The sequence below is a fragment of the Delphinus delphis genome, chromosome 14, assembly GCF_949987515.2.
Source record: "Delphinus delphis chromosome 14, mDelDel1.2, whole genome shotgun sequence".
In the NCBI taxonomy this organism is placed as follows: domain Eukaryota; kingdom Metazoa; phylum Chordata; class Mammalia; order Artiodactyla; family Delphinidae; genus Delphinus; species Delphinus delphis.
This window is the reverse complement of record NC_082696.1, coordinates 37,960,219-37,981,978: the sequence shown is the minus strand read 5'-3', so window position 1 is coordinate 37,981,978 and position 21,760 is coordinate 37,960,219. Positions and strand designations below refer to the sequence as shown.

Sequence of the window (21,760 nt, the reverse complement as noted above, 5' to 3'; positions counted from 1 at the left end):
TCTTTCTGCGATGAGACAAAACCTACCCTCCAGTAACATCTCTGGCGAGGAACAGCCAGGAGAATTCGGTAAGCCTCAGCCTCTTGCCTCCCTTGCGCTTGAGAGGCTCTGCCTGACTTCCCGCCATTTCTCTCTCTGTCGCATTTTCAGACCAATTGCTGCCATGATGTGCGCGTAGGTACAACTGTAAAAGCCACTAGGACAGTCACCACGAGAACTCTCCCGCAAGAGGATGAGTCAGACGTGGAACGGACTGCAGAGAGGATAGGTCTGTCCGCCCACCTCGAGGCAATTGCCACGCAAGGGTTTTCGGCACACAGGTAAAGGCATAACACCGCCCCCTCCCCGCGGCTCCCGTTACAGGATTACTATCGGTCCACCTACGCCTATCGTCTCTGCTTCCCTATCTCACTCTTTCCTTTTTTCCTTCTGCGCCATACTCGGCCGGAAATGGGGGGAAAGAAATCTGCCAGGCACTTTCCAACCTCACCGCTAGGTCTTGCACTTCTCATTGTGCAGGGCAAGTCAGGAAAAGTTTCCGGGCCTTCTCACAGGCAGCTAGCGACCCGAACCACAGGAGCTTTGCCCCCTGGGTTTGCCTTATCCACCATTTAACTAACGGTCCTCGGGTTCAATTGTGTGGCGATATAAAATGCAGCCTCACTCACACTGTAGGAGAGTTCGCACCGAGGCGGTGCCGCAGTCCCCTCGGGAGCTCCCTCGGCCACAGGCGGTCTGGGTGTCACAGGCGGCGCTTACGGGAGCACGTCCAGGTGGCCAGCATTCGCCGCCGCCTCAGTGCGCGCTCCCGGGGCTCCGCCCCCTCCCCTAAACTGGGCCTGTCCCTGCCCCCGCTCCCCGCCTCGCCCTGGGAGGCAGGGGCCTCGCCCAGGGGTGGGTAGCGCACATGGCCACGCCCAGGGCATACGGTGTCCCCATTGCGCTTGCCTCCTCTGGGTTGATGGACTGGGAGCGTCCTCACAGGGCCGCCGGGCCCTCTGTCCCCTTAAGTGCAGATATAGTGCCTCTGCCTGGTGCCACCGAATCCCACCCTGCACCACTCCGCCCTGGCCCACTGGATGGAGGGGGCGGGGGGACTGAGCCCCAGGGGCGCTGCCCACAAAAGGGAAGGGAAGGGCTTCCCTGGTGGCGCAGTGGTTGAGAGTCCGGCTGCCGATGCAGGGAACGCGGGTTCCTGCCCCAGTCCGGGAAGATCCCACATACCGCGGAGTGGCTGGGCCCGTGAGCCGTGGCCACTGAGCCTGCGCGTCCGGAACCTGTGCTCCGCAAAGGGAGAGGCCACAACAGTAAGAGGCCCAAGTACCGCAAAAAAAAAAAAAAAAAAAAAAAAAAAAAGGAAGAAAAAAGAGAAGCTTTTTCACACACCACCTCCCTTAAGGCCCAGGGCCTATTTTCATAAACTTACCACGCTTTGAGAGAAAGGATTGTTCCCTGACTAAATAGGTCCTAGAACAATGAGGCTTTCTGTTCCAGGAGAACGTACCCTGGAACACAGGGATTAATCATTGTACTTAAAATCTATAAAGAAGGGGTTTCCCTGGTGGCGCAGTGGTTGAGAGTCCGCCTGCCGATGCTAGGGGCCATGGGTTCGTGCCCCGGTCGGGGAAGATCCCACATGCTGTGGAGCGGCTGGGCCCATGAGCCATGGCCGCTGAGCCTGCGCGTCCGGAGCCTGTGCTCCGCAACGGGAGAGGCCACAACAGTGAGAGGCCCAAGTACCGCAAAAAAATATATATAGAGAGAGAGAGAAGCCTTCGAGGAAGGCTTACTCATCCTGGGTACCAAGGATGCCAGGATAGGACACAGGCCCCATTAGGACTGCCATAATGGGGGTAGCTAATCCCCATTTTGGCTAGGGTCCATGGACTGCGTGGGCTGGGAGGCCTGGAACCAGCCCTATCTTAGGGAGCCCCCACGGGACCTCCTAAGGCTAGTGCTCCTCTTTGTTACAGGAGCGCTCTCTCCCTGAAGGAACTATGGGAAACACCTCCATCCCCAAGGACTCACCCCTCAGGTGCATTCTGAGTCACTGGGGCAAGTTTCCTCTAGATGCTTTAAAAGAAAAAAAGCACATTTTCTTTTGTAACACAGCTTTGCCCCATTGAGGACGATGAGGCCTGGCCAGAGAATGGAAGCCTCAACTATAATACCATCTTACAGTTAGACATTGTTGCAAAAGGCAGGGAAAATGGGTAGAAGTTCCTTAGGTTCAGGCTTTTATGGCCCTAAGAGAGAACCTGGAGCTATGCAAGTCCTACGTTAGGGAACCTTGCCAGCTGGGAGCCTTTCAGGCTGTACAAATGCCCTCTCTAGTGGCACCCCTGGAGGAACACAAGCCCCAGACAGACGACCCAAGCCCCAGCACTCTTTTACCATCTTCAGCCCCTCACCTGCCCTATAAGCTTCTTGACCTTTCTGTACCAGAAGTGCAGCCAGAGCTGCTTTGCCCCCTTCAGGAAGCAGTAGGCAGGCCTCAGGGAATTACCAGAGTCTACACCTCTTTTTCTTTGACCTCAACCAGTGCCTCACTCACTTGGGCAGATTCTAGGAGGACCCCAGCCGGTGCACCAAAGAATTCCAGGGACTGACTCTCTCCTTTGATCTTACCTGGAAGGACCTAAATATTGTCCTTTCCCACTGCTGCCACACTGAGGAAAAGACCCTGTATTTGGGCACACGGTCAAACATGCTGATGGATTATACGTTGCCCAACTTCATCAGCACCCTGTGAGCATGACAGCAGTACCTCTAATGGATCCCAACTGGGAACCCAATTGGAACTATCAGCCGGGTCAGCCTGGTTTCACTAGAAGGGACCACATAATCCTTTGCCTTACTGAAGGGATGAATTGATGCATAATTAAACCTGTTAACTATTGTAAGGTTAAGGAGATAACCCAAGGCCAAGATGAAAATCCAGCCCTATTTCAGACCCGATTGGTAGACGCCCTCAGAGGGTATATGAATGTAGACCCAAACCCTTTTGAGGGACACATTGTATTTACAACCCACTTCACCAGCCAATCAGCCCCTGACATCCATCAGAAGCTTCAAAAGCTTGCCATGGGGCCGCAAACCCTCTCAACCTTCTTATTGGTATGGCCTTCAGTGTCTTTAACAATAGAGACCAGGCTGAGGAAGAAAGGAAGGAACAGCATGACTTAAGAAGGGAAGGACAGCAAGCCAGGCTTTTGGCAGCTCTCATGACAAGACCTAACCACCTCCTGGTCACCCCAAAAGTACCAGAAGACCTCTGCCAGGAAAGGGAGCCTGTTTTAGCTATGGGAGCCTCAAACACTGGAGCAAGGAATACCCGGGAAACAGTTCCCAGCCTCCACCCAAGATGCCATGCCCACTCTGTAAGAAGATGGGCCACTGGAAGAGGGAATGCCCCCAGCTCTGAAGGGAGCGAGGAAATTCCCCTATGCTGGTCATGGCAGTGGTTGATTGACGGGACCTGGGACCTCCCAAGGCTCCCGAGAAGACAGTCATCATCGCACGGGAGGAACCACGGGTGACCACTGACGTGGCAGGTCAGTTTGTCCAGTTTCTAGTGGACACGAGAGCCACTTACTCTGCCCTGACTTCTCACACTGGGCCCCTTGCCCCCAAAAACTGCTTTTCTGTTGGGGTAGAAGGTAGGCCAAGGCTAAAACACTTCACCACCCCTCTCACTTGCACCTGGGGAAGGACCCTTGGAACTCACAAGTTTCTTGTCATGCCTAAATGCCCCAGCCTATTTATTGGGAAGGGATTTTCTCTCAGTCTTATTTGCCCTAAAAATTAAAACCAAGGCCTATTAAAGGCTGGATTATGCCTTATGGACAGTCCAGCCCAAAATATTTCCCACAAATTAAAAAACAAAAAACAACTTATAGATCCACAGGTCTGGGCTCAGGGAACCCCAGGGAAAACAAAGTTTGTCAGTCCTGTAAAAATCACCTTAAAAGAGGCTAATAACTTCCCTTCCAGGTGTCAATACCCTCCCTGTCCAGTAAACTCTCTTTTTCTCTGCTCTTTTGCTTCTCAGGAAGTCATGACTCTATCCTAACGGTCCTCCTTGTTATCCACATCGTCACAGCTCCAGCTTACAAACACCCACCATCTGACACCATGAATGTCCCTGCTAAAGGAACTAACTCATCTGACTGCTGGATCTGCCCCACGACCACACCTCCCCAGAGGACCTACGTACGTCTCTTTTAGGACTCCCCACCTCTTGAGGGACCTGATGGGGCTGACAGCAAAATACGCTGGGTTCTCATTTACCACCCAGTGTGGTAAGGAGGGAAGGACTGGGGCAGGAACCAACTGGAAGCCAAACTCTCTGGAACAGATAACCCTCCTCCAAATCGGACGGAAGGATACTTCAGCTTTTAGGCAAAGCTAGCCTCTGTTTTACTGGTATTAGCATCCAGGGACAAGAATTACGATGGCTGAATGAAACATACTACAATCAAACTCTAGTTTTCAGTAATCACAGTTGGGTAACAGACACCAACTAGACTGCCAATATCCAATATGTAGGGAATGTCACTGTCTGGTGGAAGAACCTAGTGACTGGAATAAAGAAAACTAAAACTCACAATAAAAGCATAATATCAATAATAGTTAACAATACACAAGAGAAAGCCAGCATAGGGATTAGACAATATTCAGGACTAATGTTTAATATAACTAATAACTATACTCAGATATACTCCAGTTTCTCCCTGTTAACACTGCTGTATCGAAACCTGAGGTGCCAAGGGAAAAAAACCCATGGCTTCAGAAAACTCCACTTCAAATGATGATGCAACAAGGATTCCAACCCATCCCACCTGAAGATGAGGACTATCAACATCCACTGCACAAGGGTGCTGCCTCCTTCTACTCCCCACTCTATCTCCACCACTGTAAAATCCCCAAGACCCCTATCTCTGACCGACAGCAAGGAGATCTGCACCCACAGGCAGCAGGGACAACGCCCATGCTCAGGTTGAAGCAGTTACAGAAGATGGACCAACGCTTTACCCCTTAAAAGATTTTAAGGGGGCTTCCCTGGTGGCGCAGTGGTTGAGAGTCCGCCTGCCGATGCAGGGGACATGGGTTCGTGCCCCGGTCTGGGAGGATCCCATGTGCCGCGGAGCAGCTGGGCCTGTGAGCCATGGCCGCTGAGCCTGCGCGTCCGGAGCCTGTGCTCTGCAACGGGAGAGGCCACAACAGTGAGAGGCCCGTGTACCGCCAAAAAAAAAAAAAAAAAAATGATTTTAAGGGTCCAGACTCCTTGAAGGGGTAATGTTAGAGAAGGCAGATAGCTAGATATAAACAGAGAAAGCAGACAGGGGCCAAATGACAGGAAGCCATACATCTTGTAAACCGCACAGCTACTCAACTGATACTGTCTGCTCTTCCTTTGAGAGCATCCTATCGCTTAAATAAATCCTAGCTTTGCTTTCTGGACTTTCCTGTCTCCTCTCTGAATACTTTCTGTGATGAGACAAGAACCTACTCTCCGGTGACACTCATGTACAGGCATTAGGCAAAAATGCAAAGCCACTTCATTGTCTTGCACTTAATGAGATCATGAAACATGGAAGAATGGCATCAGCCCCAAGAACATAAATTAGATTCTGATTAAGCTTTATGACATCTGAATAGGGAACCTTGATCACAAAACCCACAGAGCAAGACCGAGCATGTGCAGTAAAAATGTCCAGGCTTCAAATGACCACTATACAACGTTCCAGGGTGGCGCTCAACTGGTAAGGGAAACCTTAAGGGAAAATAGCTCTCAGGATGCACGTGTGGTGGCTTCAGGAGCCCAGTGCACAAGAATGGATGGATGTGATCATCGCCCCGCCTCAACTTTCTCATCAATGAATATTCTGCACCTAATAGAAAAAACTCATGCCTATTCAAAGGTTAAGATGAAATAAAAAGGGAAATCAGAAAACCCGCGGGGCACTCCTCACTTGCGAGGACACCCACATTCTTCTCGGAGTGCATACTTTCGCCTCTTAATAAACTGCTTCTTTGTTTTTCTTTATGCTTCAGTCTCTGTGTGTTTTCCATTGCATTCCTTGTCCAAAATTCTTTTTGGACAGGTAGAACAAGACCCTGAACCTTTAATAAAGCCATCCAGCATCAGGATGAATAAAACAGACATTTGATGGGGTTACCATAAAGGTGTTTTTTTTTTTTGCGGTACACGGGCCTCTCTCACTGTTGTGGCCTCTCGCGTTGCGGAGCACAGGCTCCGGACGCGCAGCCTCAGCGGCCATGGCTCACAGGCCCAGCCGCTCCACGGCATGTGGGATCTTCCTGGACCGGGACACGAACCCGTGTCCCTTGCATCGGCAGGCGGACTCTCAACCACTGCGCCACCAGGGAAGCCCTACCATAAAGGTTTTAATATAGCGCTACCAAAGGCTGGGTGGCCAAGGCAGCCCCCTGTTCATCCAGCAACATTAAAGAAATCCAAATAAGTTCGTCTATTTATCCCAGTTTGGAGAAATCTGAAAAGCTGAAAGACATCGATTACTATGAGAATTGTGATCAGCAATCACTAGAGGCAACAGGCCAGTTAATTAAGTTAAAGATCGACAGAGGAGCCAGGATTCCTTGGCTTAACCCCTCATTGGGGGCCCAAAGCCTTTTGCAGAAGAGTGACTAAAATGGTCTGGGGATAGAAAATAGAAGTTTCCAGGAACCCCTTGACACGGTAACCCTACGAACTGGTACCAATACCCACTGATGAAGTTCTGACTCAGGCTACATTTAGATTGAAAGAATATAGAAATGTAAGAGTTGACAGGATTATAAAAAATTGAATCTTTAAAAAAGCTTTATGTAAAGAAATTATGCCAACTTTACCTGAATGCTTTATGGGAATAGTATTATGCCTGGCTGGGAAAATTTCCCCCACCCAATATTGTAAAACCAAAACTTACTCATGAAATCTTAATGGAGGCTATAATTAGTAATGTAAGAGTTAATGGAATTAAGATAAAATTTTACAGGAGAATTGATATATTTGAACAGGCTTTATACAAAACAATTGCATCTCTTTTACCTGATTGTATTATGGGGATGGTCATTTTATCTTACTGGGGAATGTTTCCCCTACCTAGTTTTGTAAAACAATCTACACTTCAAGCAATATTAATTGGACATGCCAACAAAATTGCCTGAGCAGAGCATAAAAATTTTTTGATTTAAATCATAGTCAGAAGTCTTCCTGATATAAAGAAGCAAATTGAGGACGATGTAGTTGGATGGTTGATCAGCCTACAATCTTACAAATCTTTGCAAAACTGGAAATTCCGTTCTAGAGGAAGTTCACATTCCACCCATTCCTTTCCATAGATCCCAAAAACCTCCGCTATTTAACTCAAAAGGCTAATAATCTCTCTAGGAACTCTTATCTAGACCATCTCCAATTCTTTTTTTTTTTTTCCATCTCCAATTCTTAATACTGAATTTTTTAAAAAATGGAAAGGGGGCTTTTAAAATACAAATTGCTGTATAAGCACCCTTGCCCAAAATTCTGGTTCAAAAAACACTTTTAATGAAAACTATAAGGTATCTCTTTTATGTCTATTTATATATATTTATGTATGTATATTATAGACACGGTATTTTTCTGCCTCTGAGTGGTATTACCAAAATTAATTATAAATGAGCTCAATTTAACTGGCTTAAAAACACACAAGCGCTATTTAAGAATAGTCTCAAAGATATAGTAGAAACTAAGCCAAATGTTTTTCAGGTTCACGAGAGCTATGATAATTTTTGGTAAATAAAAGCTAGTTTAAGTTTGCTCATTTAATTAATACAGACATGCCTTTAGAGTTATCAGCATTAAGCACAGTAGTATACGTTTGTTCTACTGAGGTTTACTAAAAGTCAAATAAGGTCATATTACCTCTGTACTAAATTTGCCAGACAAACAACTTCAACAGAAACAACCGAAGATGATGGCTAATTGCTTTAATGTTTCCTAAAATTTTCATGAGTAATCTAAGTATGATTGTTAACAACAAAAGTATTGAATGGATATAAATGAATAAGAATTTTTAGATAACTTTTAAACAATGATTGTTTTACGGTACATCTACTTAAAATAGTTTCCCAAATCTCTCTGGTGACTTGAAACCTTAGAGTTTTGCTAAATTAAGTTAAATAATGGAAATTCACTGAATACCTAGATCATTTCCAAATAAGATAAAATATTGAGCATTAATTACTCAACATAGTTTTATCTACTTTTGTCTTTTTATAATGTAGAAACTAAAGATGTTTGGGTTTCTTAGTAAACATGTCTTCTGCTTTATCTAAGGATTTACTATAAAGTAGCATACGTCTTTAGAAATTATGAAATATATTCATAAATTTGCCAATCCACAGAATGTTAATGTAAAAAAAAGACCTCTTTTTGCCAGAATTTTGCCATTCCAATGTCCTTGTACATGCTAATAGTTGCTCCTGAATCAGAGAAGTAAAAATGGGTAAACAATAGCTGTAAATTATATAAATATTTAGGGCTACGGGAAACTCAGAATGGCCACTTGGTACTTTGTGGCTCTGTGGCAAACCCATTTTTTGGTTTCTGTATTCCTTCACCCACCACAGTGCGTTTAATATTACTCAAATTGTAAATACACATTGCTTGGGAGACTTCTATGAAATTGTGAAAACAGTCTACCAGCAATGTCTGACCTGTCAGAGGCCTCAGACCTCCTCACACTGAACCCTTTAAACATCTGCAGCTGGACTTCATTCAACTGCAACTTAGTATGGGTTATCAGTGTATTATTGTTATTGTATAATGTTTTCAGGATGGGTTGAAGCCTTCCCTTGGTACAAGGCTGATGCCTTCACAGTGGCAAAGAAACCGTTAGAAAATGTGTTTCTCACTTGGGGTATACCTTTCACAGTCTCTGGTGATCAAGTGATTTGTCCACTTCACTGGGCAAATCATTTGAGCCTTAGGGAAAATCTTGTAAACTTCTCGGAATTATCACCATCCCTGTCACCCTCAATCATCAAGCAAGGTTGACAGAGCTAATGGAACAACTAGACTCAAGCAGAGCATGAATTAATTACATAAGACTGAATGAGCTGACGAATATGATTATAATTTTTATGATTTTTTGTCCAAAGTGTTACTGTTTTTTAATCATTTGTCTTCCAGATATAAAGAATTTTTTAACTTCGCTACTTATGACTTACAGCAAGTTGGTAAATCATAAACAGAATTAAAACATTTATCTTTTTCTCCCTACCTAATCCCTCCAGAACTTGGGAACTCTTAGCATTTTAAGGATTTTTTTTAATGGCAGTATAGTTATTTGCATAACTTCAATAAGAATCTTTTCTCTTTCTAACAGGACGAAATTGAAAACATTGGTTATATTACCAGGGCTTTGATTGGAGTCTCATATTTGAGGAATACATGCATAGACTCAGATAGGACCAGGCCACTTGAAGGAGCTAAGATTTGCTTTAGGGAACCAGTAAAGCTCCTGGGAACAGCCTGGTGCTTTACTTACAGGGTTGTCAGCAGCCTCACCGGGTGAGTAAGGAAGGTCACTTCCTGGCAAGTGCAGGAATCTCAAGATATTTTGAGGACCTTGAGAAGAGAGGAGTTCACCCAAATCTATATTTGATTTCAGGCGAAGGCTGATGACAATTTCCTGGCTTGACTATCCTGGCTTCAAGAGGCCTTTAAAAGTTCAATCTAGAGATTTCTCATGAAAAGTTCCAACAAAGCAGTTTAAAAGAGTCTATATGACCACTCACTATTCTTACTGTACTTACGTAAATAATCAGACCAAGTTTATTGAAACTAGACTTATTTTGCAAACAGATTAGTCTTAATTTGTCTATATTTGATAGATATGAGGGTGATTTTTAGAGAGGAAAATTATGTTTCAGTGACACACTTTTTTGGTTATTAGATTCTATTGCTGTCCATTGTCTTTTAAAGTTTTGTTTTCTACCTGTAAACTTGACTGCTCCTGAATTCTTCTAGTTTTCACCAATATTTGGCTACAATTCTCCAAACTAAGGTTTCCAATTTTTCTCCCACCCTTTTGATTTGGAATCATTGAGAACTAAAACTGCCCTTTTCCCAAAGCCATGCAAACTAAAGTTGGGCAACTTGATATAAACTTCACAGAAATCACCATAACGGCTCATGCACTGACAATCTTCATGCCTGTTGCTATGGCCAATCAGAAAGATCGCTAGACATATTCAAACTGCAAACCTGAAAAAATCTATCAGATTGTCACTACCTGCCCCCACTCCATCTGAAGATGTCTCAAGTTGGATGCTTAGAAACTTTCTCAACTGCTTGCATTCAGAAACTGGGCTGATAGTCTACTCCAATCACTATTATTTTTCTTTTGTTTCTATATACTTGTCTCTTATTAAATATCTGATTGCTTTCACAATAGGCCTAACTTTAGAAGCCTCATGAAATGAGACACAACTGTCTCACTGAGATGACCTATTCTCAGGACCAAGAGAGTGGTTCAATGAGATAGAGCAATCTATCAACTCAGATTCTGAACTGTGAAACTTCTTGGGGAAGTTCCAAAGGAGGGAACCCTGGAGGTTCAGAACAGACCTCTCCAAGATGTGCCACTTTGGCACATGGATTATTTTGAGCTAGGGCAACAGAGATCCTACAGGTTCAAGAGAAACTACGTCTCCTCCCTTAACTACCTACAAGGACTTAAATTGGAGATTTTTCCCAGAAAATAAAGTTAGTACCAGAACTTTATGTAAGTGGCCCCATCTGTATGGCAGGGCAAACACCTAAGTGACCAATATCTGCTCCTTTAAAATTGTCCTGTGAATTACGCTCCTGCCCTCGAAAGCCTCGGGCCCCTAGCTCATTTCTTAGTTCAGGATAGCAATGTATACCTCATTGTACCTTTCTGTCTCTGACCATCTCGTGTAGGGTTCCTATGCTTATGAAATAATTTGATTTTCTCCTGTTAAGCTCTCTCATGTCAATTCAATTCTTATAGCAGCTAGAAGAACCTAGGAGGGTAAAGGAAAGTTTCCTTCCTCCCCAACAACAGCAAAATTCTCCTTAACTCATGCAGAGGTGTTTCTTCTGGTCCTTCTGACCTGAATCCATTGTTGAATTTTCAGAAAGAAACGAATGGCATTGTGACTCCAAAACTGTGAACACAACTCACTGCCTGTGATAACGCACGGTTATCTGTGCCCTGTGGTTCTCTTAGAAACCGTATTGTATAATCAATTAGTAGCTACTATGAATAATTTAAGTGGAACAAAGAACACATTATTTTCTTCTTCAGATGATGGAATTTAAAAACTCATGCTCATCAAGAACATAGATTCATCTTGTGTGTAAGTAAATAGTTAATTGATATCTTCAAGTTTGGTCTCTTAAAAAAGCAAAGTATGTGTAGAGTATGAATTTCTTAAACCATCACAGCTGAAAAAATGGGCAACAACCTGCTACCTAAAGCTGAGTTAATGGTATATAGAGATAGGGACTTGTCAATGTTGATACGTTCACTTTACGTGGGATGCTCGCCCAGATAGGCTGTGGTGAAATAAATGAATTAGAGAATAAAGCTATAATAGCACTTTGTTGTGCATCTATTAGATGCTTTATCAACAACTTTGTAAGTTTATTACTGTAATCCCAATGTATGAACGCTGAAGATCAGATGGAGTTCAATGATTTGCTGAAGGTCCAATGCTAAAAAGGGACGGGGTCAAGAATTATATCTGTATTTGTGTCCAAAGCCCTCTCTTTTCACTATATTAAACTACCTTCCTCAATGCTTCCATCTAATTTTATTATGATACTATACACATACGTTAATATTAATCATTTCTACCAAATGAGTAATTTTATTTTTCAGTGTTTTTCTCCTCATTTCAGTTTCTAACCCAATAAGAAAGTTAAAAAAGAAGGATAAGAAAGTAAAAAAAGAAGTAGAGGAAGAGGAGGAAATTAACTTGAATGAGTTACTAAAATTAAGTTTTCCTGAGAGCCAAAGTTCTCATGATCTTCTAATTTTCCAGGACCTAGATGTGTCATATATATATTTTAGATATAACATGCCCTTTTGCCATTATATGCATGAATTATAATTGTACATTTTAGAACGATTTCCATAAAAATAGTTAAGAAAACAAAATATAGTTTGCTTTAAACAATCAGCTTCAATTATTCTAATGTAAATTAGTTCCTACCTTAACAATACCATCTTCCTAGAAATGTTTCCCCAAACATGAACATAGACTATCAGTTTTTAAATCTGAAAAAGGCAGAGTACAAGCAATCAAATTAATTCTTAATTAAGATGTTAGTAAAGAATCCCCTGTTACACTCTAGGCACCATGTAAAGACAGGAGAGATGATAGATAAATTCCTTTAAGTAAAAATACTTCCCCACTGTGTTGACTATTAACTCCAGGGTTGACTATCTCCATCAATAGTAGTTCTCTGGAGTGGTTAACCCAAGATCATATGCAAGTGAGAAAATCAAAAAAGATTAAATATTTGAAATATGATGGATTTTAATACGAATTGTGTTCACTACCAAAAAAAGAATGCTTTCATTGTCACATGTCTTTTATTCTAAGTTTACCAAGAATAAAATAAGATGATTCACCTCTTCACTCTAAGATATTATTAAAGATATTAGCATTTTTTGTATATAAAGATATTAGCACGTTTTGCTTTCAACCGACTTTATTTGCAACAGGCCATGCAGTCATAGCAAGTAATATTAAAGGCCCTAATGCCAGTTATTACTTCTGGTTTTCATTGGTTTTATTCTAGATCTGCACATGCATTATGCAACGTTTTTTAAAAATGAGCATAACAGTTTAGTACATAAAAAACAGACAACCTTAGAAACAGACTATTAAAAGAGACAAATAAAAGGACTGTTTGAATACCTGGTTTTAAATCCCCATGGGCAAATATGTCAATCATATATCGACAGAATGCATACTGATCTGACAAAAGTAGAAAGAAAAAAAAGCAGTGAAAAAAATGTCATTGACACCTTTCCTTTTTCCTAGGGAAAGATGTTAAGAAAACAAACAAAGTAGCATAATTCTATTTTAATTACTACAATATTTTCTGTGAAGGAATAATTTGCACATATATGAACACACGGGAAAAATAATAAATTTAAGTTTCCATTTATTCCATACAAAAAGAATAACCTTAAAAATTGAAACAGACTAGTTCAGAGTAATATTATAGTGTTTTTAAAAATCAAAACCTTTTTCATCAAATTTATTATTAGTCATCATATTTAAGCAATTTTTCTCATTGTCTGTATATATACTTCCAGTAATGAAACAGAAGTTTCACAAGAGGAAATTGTTTCCAACTTGGAATGTTTTACCAAATATTCACTCCCAACCCTTCACCTCATTGTCTAAATGAAGCCACAGAATGTTTCTTGAAAAGGCAAGCAGGAGGGCTAACCCCTTTGCAACCTGTCAGGGGTCTTCTACGTGGAGATTCTCTTCAATTAGAAGAGGAAATCCAGAAGAACAGACTTACAGCACTAAATAACATGATTCTTAAGGTAATTGATTGGGTAATCTTTATTAGAAGATCATCTTATGATCTTGATTAGTATATGGTCCATGGAAAAAGTAAAAAAAAAAAAAAAGAGAGAAACAGCATAGGATTTGAGCTTTTGAGGCAGACTTTGTCAAAAATTATTTCAGGAGTTCGTTTTTTCATTTCCTTCTAAATTAAAGACATTGTACTGAACTTTAAATTTTCATATAACTTTAGATTCTGCCAAGGCCATTCCAATCCAAATTTCAGTTGATGAATCATTCTACAAGCTTTACCGTATCTTCTTTAAAGCTTGCAGATTATTAAATGAATCTTGTTCAAAATTATTTACAGTTAAATGTTTCTAAATAGGCATCTTATTAATTCAATAAATCCAAAGGCAGCTTTAGGATCAAGAGAGTTTATTGAATTTATACAACATGACATACCCTTAAGTGCTTTAAATTATGTATATCAAACCTATGAAATAACAAAACCTGTTATTATATAAATACACACACAAGGATTTTTGTAAACCTCATTGTTTTTAGAGTATTTACAATATTTTTAGAGTAATCCATTTTATTATGAGACTCCACCTTTGAAAAAAATGTACTTATTGCAGAAGGTGTAAAAATATAATTCTTTTCATTAGTACCTAAATGAGTAGGCCAAAACTCATTAATTTCAAAAATTTGCATGGATTTTGATTGTTGAATTGGGTCTCACTTCCCCACGTGTGAGGTGGGGAGTGGGAGGGAGTTAGCTCTCAGATCAGCCCAAGAATTTATTTGCTCCTCAGTGTACTGGCAGTTATAACAGGGGTTTCTGATCCCAGGACCTGGGAATCCTATGATACAGGAGAGAAGATGAAGGTAGAGAGTATTTTCTCTTTTCTGGGCATAAACCTTTTCCTTAGCAAAATTGTAGAATGAGCCATTTGACTCTAAGATGAAAAACTGTATTTCCCTTAAATGGCAAACTTGAGGTTGGGCAAGGAGGACTTCCTAAAATCAGCAGGCTTTCTCCTTTGTTTCAGTAGTTAATGTGACTGATCATTTTAGATGTGCCCTTCCTACAACTCTAGAAGTAGTTCTCAAAGGGCAATTTAAATATCAAAAAGATGAGGAATTTGTTAAAATGCAGATTTTTTGGCCTAGTCATGCAAAAAAAAACCTTACAATTCGATGGGTCTGGACCCTAGGAATATGCATTTTTGACCGACTCCCCAGAGGAATCAGATTAGACCACACTTTCAGCATCATTGATCTAAAATTGCTCAAAATTTCTTTTCTCACAACGTTTCTAGTGGTATCATAGCCCTCAGCAACAGCAATGGAGAAAGTATGTACCTTAGAAGTTTAGAATGCAGGGACTTCTTGAAATTTGAAGGGTTTGGACTATCCCCCAAAATGAAATATTGTGCTCTGCCCCAAGCTGTGATAGAATGTTTATATACATAACATGTGGAATAGTTTATTGAATTAATTAAAATCTTCATGCTTCAGAGATTCTTCTTTAACTGAATGCTAAGAGTGTAATGATGCTATTACCAAATTATTACCAAAGTAAAATGCTTATATTTCTTGTACCAATATTTTCTGGATCCAAAGTCATTTGTTTAATTAATGCACCAGTAGTCCTACAAGTTTCCAATTTAAAAAAGAAAATCTCTTAAGAACTCAAAGAAGGTTAATATTTTTAATCTAGAAAATTGAGTTACACCACGTAGGAGGTTTCTTTTATATTTAAATAATGCTGTGAAGTTGCATTCTAATGGCACCAACATATCAATAGGAAGATAGAGAGTATTTTTACAAAATTTAAAGTTAAGAATTTTCTTTTTTGGCTGCACCACAGGCATGCAGGATCTTAATTCTCCCACCAGGGATAGTACCCGTGCCTCTTGCAGTAGAAGCATGGAGTCCTAACCACTGGACCACCAGGGAATTCCCAAAGTTAAGAATTTTTAAATATTTTAAATTAGGATGTCCATTTCCACCTGTCTTGTGTGTTGACGTTAACAATGTGTAAGAACTCTAGGCAGGTATGTGTTGGGCAGTCCCCAGTGTGTCTGCTTCATCTGTCTAAGGATAAAGCAAAACCAAGTCTTCCTGATTCTGGAAAGTTCATTTTAAAGAAATGCTTCTTTAAATCCAACTCAAATATTCAAACAGGACATTTTTTTCCTAAAGAAAATCTGAACTGTTCTATCATTCTTTCATTGTTATGTGACAATAATTCACATAAGGTAATTTCATATCTCGTCACCACTTCTTATTACTTTTTTCCCCTAATGAACATCTTTCTAGGAATACCACATGCTGTCCATCTCTCCCCTTCCTGATCCTCAGGGACCAGTGATGGATGTCATTCAGCTGCTGCCTTATTGGTATTCCCTGTGGAGTAGCAGCTGAGAGAAAATGCATTCAGGGTGTAGAATGTTAACAGAAAATAAATTTTAAAAAACCTCTAATGAGAATGGGGCATATGTGGTCTGGTGCTCTATGGCAGATTCACATTAGCTACAATTTCTCTGCTTGCCACAAACAGTTTTTAAAAAAAATAAGAAGGAAGAAAAGAAAGAATGAGCATAGCAGTGGGGAGGTTTGATTTTCTTCCTTCCCCACAAATTTGCCAGAGACCATCAGAAAATCAGAGAGCAATGCTTATCGTGCTGACCCTTCTTACCCTAATTTAAACAGATTAAAAATGGTCCATAAAAACCAGATTAGGTCATATATTAGACTGTGTTTAAGTTTACAGTAGGCACGTACAAATATATGAATCTTATTCCTGATGCTTTAGTAGAAATAGTGTTTATATATACAATGTTAAAAATAACCATATATGAATGTATATGCATGTATACTATATAATAAAATAATTGCCAATAAGTGTATTGCTGCATGTAAAAATCTGTGTCCAGTGAATAAAAGACCTATAGAAGCAATTTATTTAAGAAGAACTATTAGAAATCTATAGGAAAAGAATGTCAAATTCTTTAGGTCTAACTTAAGCTAAGCAAATAAATAATCCCTTGCCTAAAGGAGAACCAACTCAACAATTTTACTAAATCATCAATACAAGAGTCTCAAAATCAAAGTCACCTCACAAGTAGATTATTTAGAAAGCACTATGTCTTTATCATGTTTGAGTTAAAACTATAATGCAATTAGGTTTTTTTATAAACAAATGCTGTTAAATCATAGCTTAAATTTTTTAAAATGACATATTTATGTGTCTGATCAGCTATTTGAGGTAACATTTTCATTATTTACCTAATAATACATTTATCTAATTGATGGTAGATCTCAATAGAGAGCCTTAATTTAGCAAATGCATTTGTTTAGCTGATAAAATCACATTTGTGCTTTTATTTAACTCTAAGTGATATCTGAATGTCTTTTAATAGATAAATAGCTCTTGATATGAAAATGAAAACAGTAGATTGAAAATGGAAAGGTAATATAATGCTATCTTCAATACTGATTACTGATAGGAATAAAATATAGTATATGTGACCCAGACATATTATTTGGAAATACTTTAGTGATGTGTCTTCATCAATAAAATATGGCCCCCAAATAACTAAGATACTAAAAATGAACATCCAAAAGTGTACTCATATTCCTAGTTGCTAGATAAGTATTTTGGTACTCCCATATATAACTGGAATGAATTTTTACATACTGTATTTATGGACAAAAAATATAATATGCTTGGTACGTTTAATCTGGTTTCATGTGATTATTTTCTTTTTTGTGTGATTATTTTCTTTCTTAAAAGGCAATCTAAAATGCAAAGTATTTTAGGATCTTGATAATAATTTTAAATGAGCATATAAGTGAATCAGAAGATTAATTTTCCTGTCTTCTATCACAATAAAATAGTCCATTCAAAATATTTTCTCTTTATTTACTATATTTTTTCTACCCAAATTATTGCATAAATAACATACAGCTTTGTTAGAGATGATAATTAATATTTTTAATTGATTCAAGGCAATATAATCATCTTTAAAATTGAAGAAAGGTTTTTGGGCTCCAAAGATTTAATCACTCATATGCTTTAAATATCAGTATTACTTTAAAATAAAAGAAAATTAGTTAAATTAAAATTTTTGTGGATTACTACAAAAAAAATCTCTTCCTTTCTTCTTTCCTTCCTTCTTTTCCTTTTTAAAATAATTTTCAAAAAATACACCTTTTCCCTCATATAAATAAATGTTTCCAAATATTACTTGTGAATTCAGGGGAAAAAGTGATTCAAAGATAATATACAAGAGTGAATTGCAAAGACAAATGCCATATAATTTCACCTGTATGTAGAATCTTAAACAAAAAGAGTATAGATTGCAAATTTCATATCTTGTTTGTACCTTATAGTGGGGAAAATTATCAGTTTCACTGTCCAAATAGCTTACTCAGTAACAATATTTTTAATTTCTTTAATGCAAATCTTATGGAAACAATTCCTTAATTTTAGCCCTCAAATAAAATTATTAAAACTCTCAGAATAAGGACAAATTTTATTTTGCAACACCCCTAAAAAACATTTATAGGAATAGTCTATACAGAGCAAATCCCACATTCTGTGTGGGGAAGCTTAGGACTGTAGCAACTTGGAACCAGGAGTGGATTTAGGGAAGGAAAGATTCAACAAGGGCCAGAGATGTGTGACAATACAGCCCTCAGCTGACCTCTTAAAACTCCACCCTTTTATGCTTACAAGTACCTTTCTTTAAAGAATATCAGGTTTACATTCCACCTCCATGTAAATGCTCTATTTCTATGAAGTACGGATGTTAAGTTTTACATCACTCTTATTGAAAAGCAGCACAATATGTAAGATACAGAGCTTTCTATGGTGATAAATTTAGTCACTGGACAAACTGGATTTAATAATTCAATGTATATTCTAAATTATATGCTCTTGCAGAGCTACAGGAATGTGTGGATACTTTTTATGATACTTATTCTATATGATTTGAACATACACCCCTTAATAAACTCCTTGAGAATTGTCAGTTTCCTGCATTGCTGTTCTTCAAAGAGTACACAAAGGACAGAGTATGTGTCCTTTAAATAACTTCAGATACTAACTCAAATCCTCTTTTAAAAATGTTTCAAAATGCATCTTTAGATATGTGAACACAGTTTAGTATTTCTATAAACAAATTTTAATTCCCAAATTATTGTATTTCCTTTCAGGTATATTCACTTATACAAGTCTTTTACTCCCACGTAAAGTCTGATCTTGGTCTTTTTTCAGTTTTTAATTTCACTGCATCTGTTTCTTGCCCAATACTCTCCTAGAACCTCTGGCCACCTCCTCTGAATGTTTACCTTTCTGTTCATGCTTGGACACCACTGCAGCATCTTTCTTGTCCTTCTCTTTGGGCTTAGGTGATGTTTTCTGTGCTTCTTTTACTTTTGCAGCTGTTTGCTTCACCTTCTCCTGTTTTGCACCTTTCACTTCCTTTTTAATCTTTTCTTCAGTCTTTTCTCTAGTCTTAGCTTTCTTCTCTTCTGTATGAGTTAAAGAAAAGTTGAATTTTATATATATATATATATATATATATATATATATATATATATATATATATATATATATTTAACCAATGCAGCATTTCATCTTTCATTGGTTGTTAAGAACACTTTTAAAAGAAAGAGAACAGAAAAACAAAACAATTGTGTCACTGACATAAATACTTGTGACTATCATTTGATTTTTATATAGTTTATGAAGTGGCATGTTAGATTACTAAAAAAATGTAACTAACTTGAAAGTTGGACTCTTTCTTAATTTGTACATGAAAACATTACTTTTTAGGTAGTCAGGAACTAAGTATATCAACAAGGAAGCATTTGGATTCTGGAGGGAAGTATATATATAGACATGTTCAGTGAAAAGCCATGTCCATACCAAAGAGCCCAATAAGAGACCTTTTAAAACGATATGATCATTTTTGTCCACAACTGAAATATCTTAAAAGTCATTCAAGAAACTGAATTGTCAACACAATATTTTTTAAAGGTAACTATTATGAAGGTAAATGTAAAATTATTTGCACTGGTAATGACTAATAGAAACAAAACAATAAAATCCATTAAGGGATAACTCAGACATTCAGTCTCTAATGATGTGACTTTAAAGCGATGGAAAGAGAGCAAAATTAAGATGTTGGCTCCTGCTTATCTTAATTGAAAAATAATAATTCATGTGACTTTTAAAGCCCTTAAATATATCCTAGAAAACAGAAAGTGCTATAAATTAGCATATATGTGAATATATATGAATTATGATACATATACATATATTCTATACATTCATTTTTTATTCTGATATTATTACATGTATTGGGGGGAAGGGAACTGGGAATATGAACTAATCAGTCTGCGAATCTTTCAATTATTTTAAAAAAGCAATAATAATATAGTACACATTTGTGGAAAGTGTTTGTAATAGAAGTTGCATATTGGACATTATTTATTCTATGGGATCACACATAATCACTAGACTTCATAGTAAGTCTACTATAGTGTTGGACCCTCTAATGTCATTTGCCCATGTAATGGGTAGCCTTTATTGTGACTCATGTTGAAGAATCTGATGAAAATATTATAATCAAGTCTCTTGACTTTAGTACACTAAGCTAGGATTTGAGACTAAGAAAAGATAATATTATGAAGTCCTGCAAAGAGAAGAATGAAAATGCTAATGCTTGATGCTTGTGAAACCACAATATCACCTGTGGTGCTGCATTTAACTGAATGGACTCACACCTCCCAAAGCACTGTTAAACTTCACAGGGAAATCTTGATGCTGTGTTAGGGGTAGGGGATATTTCTATCAAAATAAATTGGGAAACACTTAAGCTAAACTGGTTTCTTTACTATGGAATTTCTCAAAGCTAAAGTGCATTAAGAATCTTCAAGGAGGGAGATTATGCTACACACTGTTTCCCAAAGTTACTGACCATAAAACTCTCATAGAAGCATCACCCAATTACTCCACAAACTTCCAACATCTTTGTGGCTTCTGTGACTACAGTCAACTGGGGATTTTCTTCTACTCCCTTTAAACCTTTTCTAAGTTTCCTTTACTGCTTTCTGCTCCTTCCTACAGCAGACACATACATTTCTATGACTGAAACCATCAGCTCTGTGCAAATGACTTTAAATCAACATCATTCCAGGACCCCACACCAAAATATTTATTCATTTCTGCTTGGAGAGAAAGTTCCTCTGAGATGGCCAACAGCACCTCAGAGTCATACAATCCACATATGTTCACCTAACAAACCCCTCCAGAGAGCCTAGCATGACCTAGGCTCAGAGCCTGCTGCCAGCGGTCTGAAGATTGGCGGGACAATGTTCCTATCGGAGGAGAGCTGACTAAAAGCCTGTGATACCCAATTAAAAAAATATGAAAACAAAACAAAACCACAAAACCCTCTGATATCTGGCTTCATCGTTTCTCCTCTCATAGCATCTTTCCAAAAGTTTCTTCCTCCAGTAGGCTACTTTCTTTCTTAAAAAATATCTCATGTATTTTCCACATGTCAAATATTACCAAGCTATACTGTCTATGTTTTTCATATTTTACACACATATAAAATCCCTTTGTGCTCAATTCATATGCAGCAAATGACTCTGCCATTGGAATTAATCATTTCTTCACCCGAGATTAAATTTGTCTCAACTTTTTTTTAGGTACACGTTATTCCCTACTATTTATCTTGTATTACAGATGGCTGTTCACATATCTGTCTTCCCTACCATACTGAGAGCAACTTGAGGATAGGAACTATATTATTCATTTTTGTAGCAACATAATGTCCAACTAACACAGTGCTTTTTTCAGAGAAAACAAAGAATAAATGTTTATGAATGAACAATTTTGTTCATGTTTATGAATGAACAATCAAGAAGAGAAAACAGTAATTGTTTCACTATGTTCAGATCATGTGTACAACATACTGACATATAGATTACATATGTAAATATGTGTTTAGAAATGGGCTTGAAACAACCTGGAAAATTTGCCAACTGTTTTTTTGCTTATACTTTTTATATGTGAAATTATTATTTTGGTTACCCTAAATGGCACCTAGCTACTTCTTGTAGGTAGCAGTTGATTTAACCTTAGCTTTGTACTATGAAATTAAAGATA

The 21,760-nt window shown here is 38.7% G+C and overlaps 1 protein-coding gene across 1 annotated transcript in view; it reads right to left on the bottom strand.

Moving 5' to 3' along the window:
* TRDN (triadin) overlaps positions 1–21,760 on the bottom strand; it is a 380,477-nt gene that overhangs the window by 233,370 nt on the left and 125,347 nt on the right. The window contains exons 8-9 of the mRNA XM_069541367.1: positions 18,931–19,113; positions 12,961–13,020 (exon numbers count right to left, since the gene is read on the bottom strand). Of these exons, the coding sequence (XP_069397468.1) occupies positions 12,961–13,020; positions 18,931–19,113 (243 nt within the window). The remainder of the gene's footprint in view (positions 1–12,960; positions 13,021–18,930; positions 19,114–21,760) is intronic.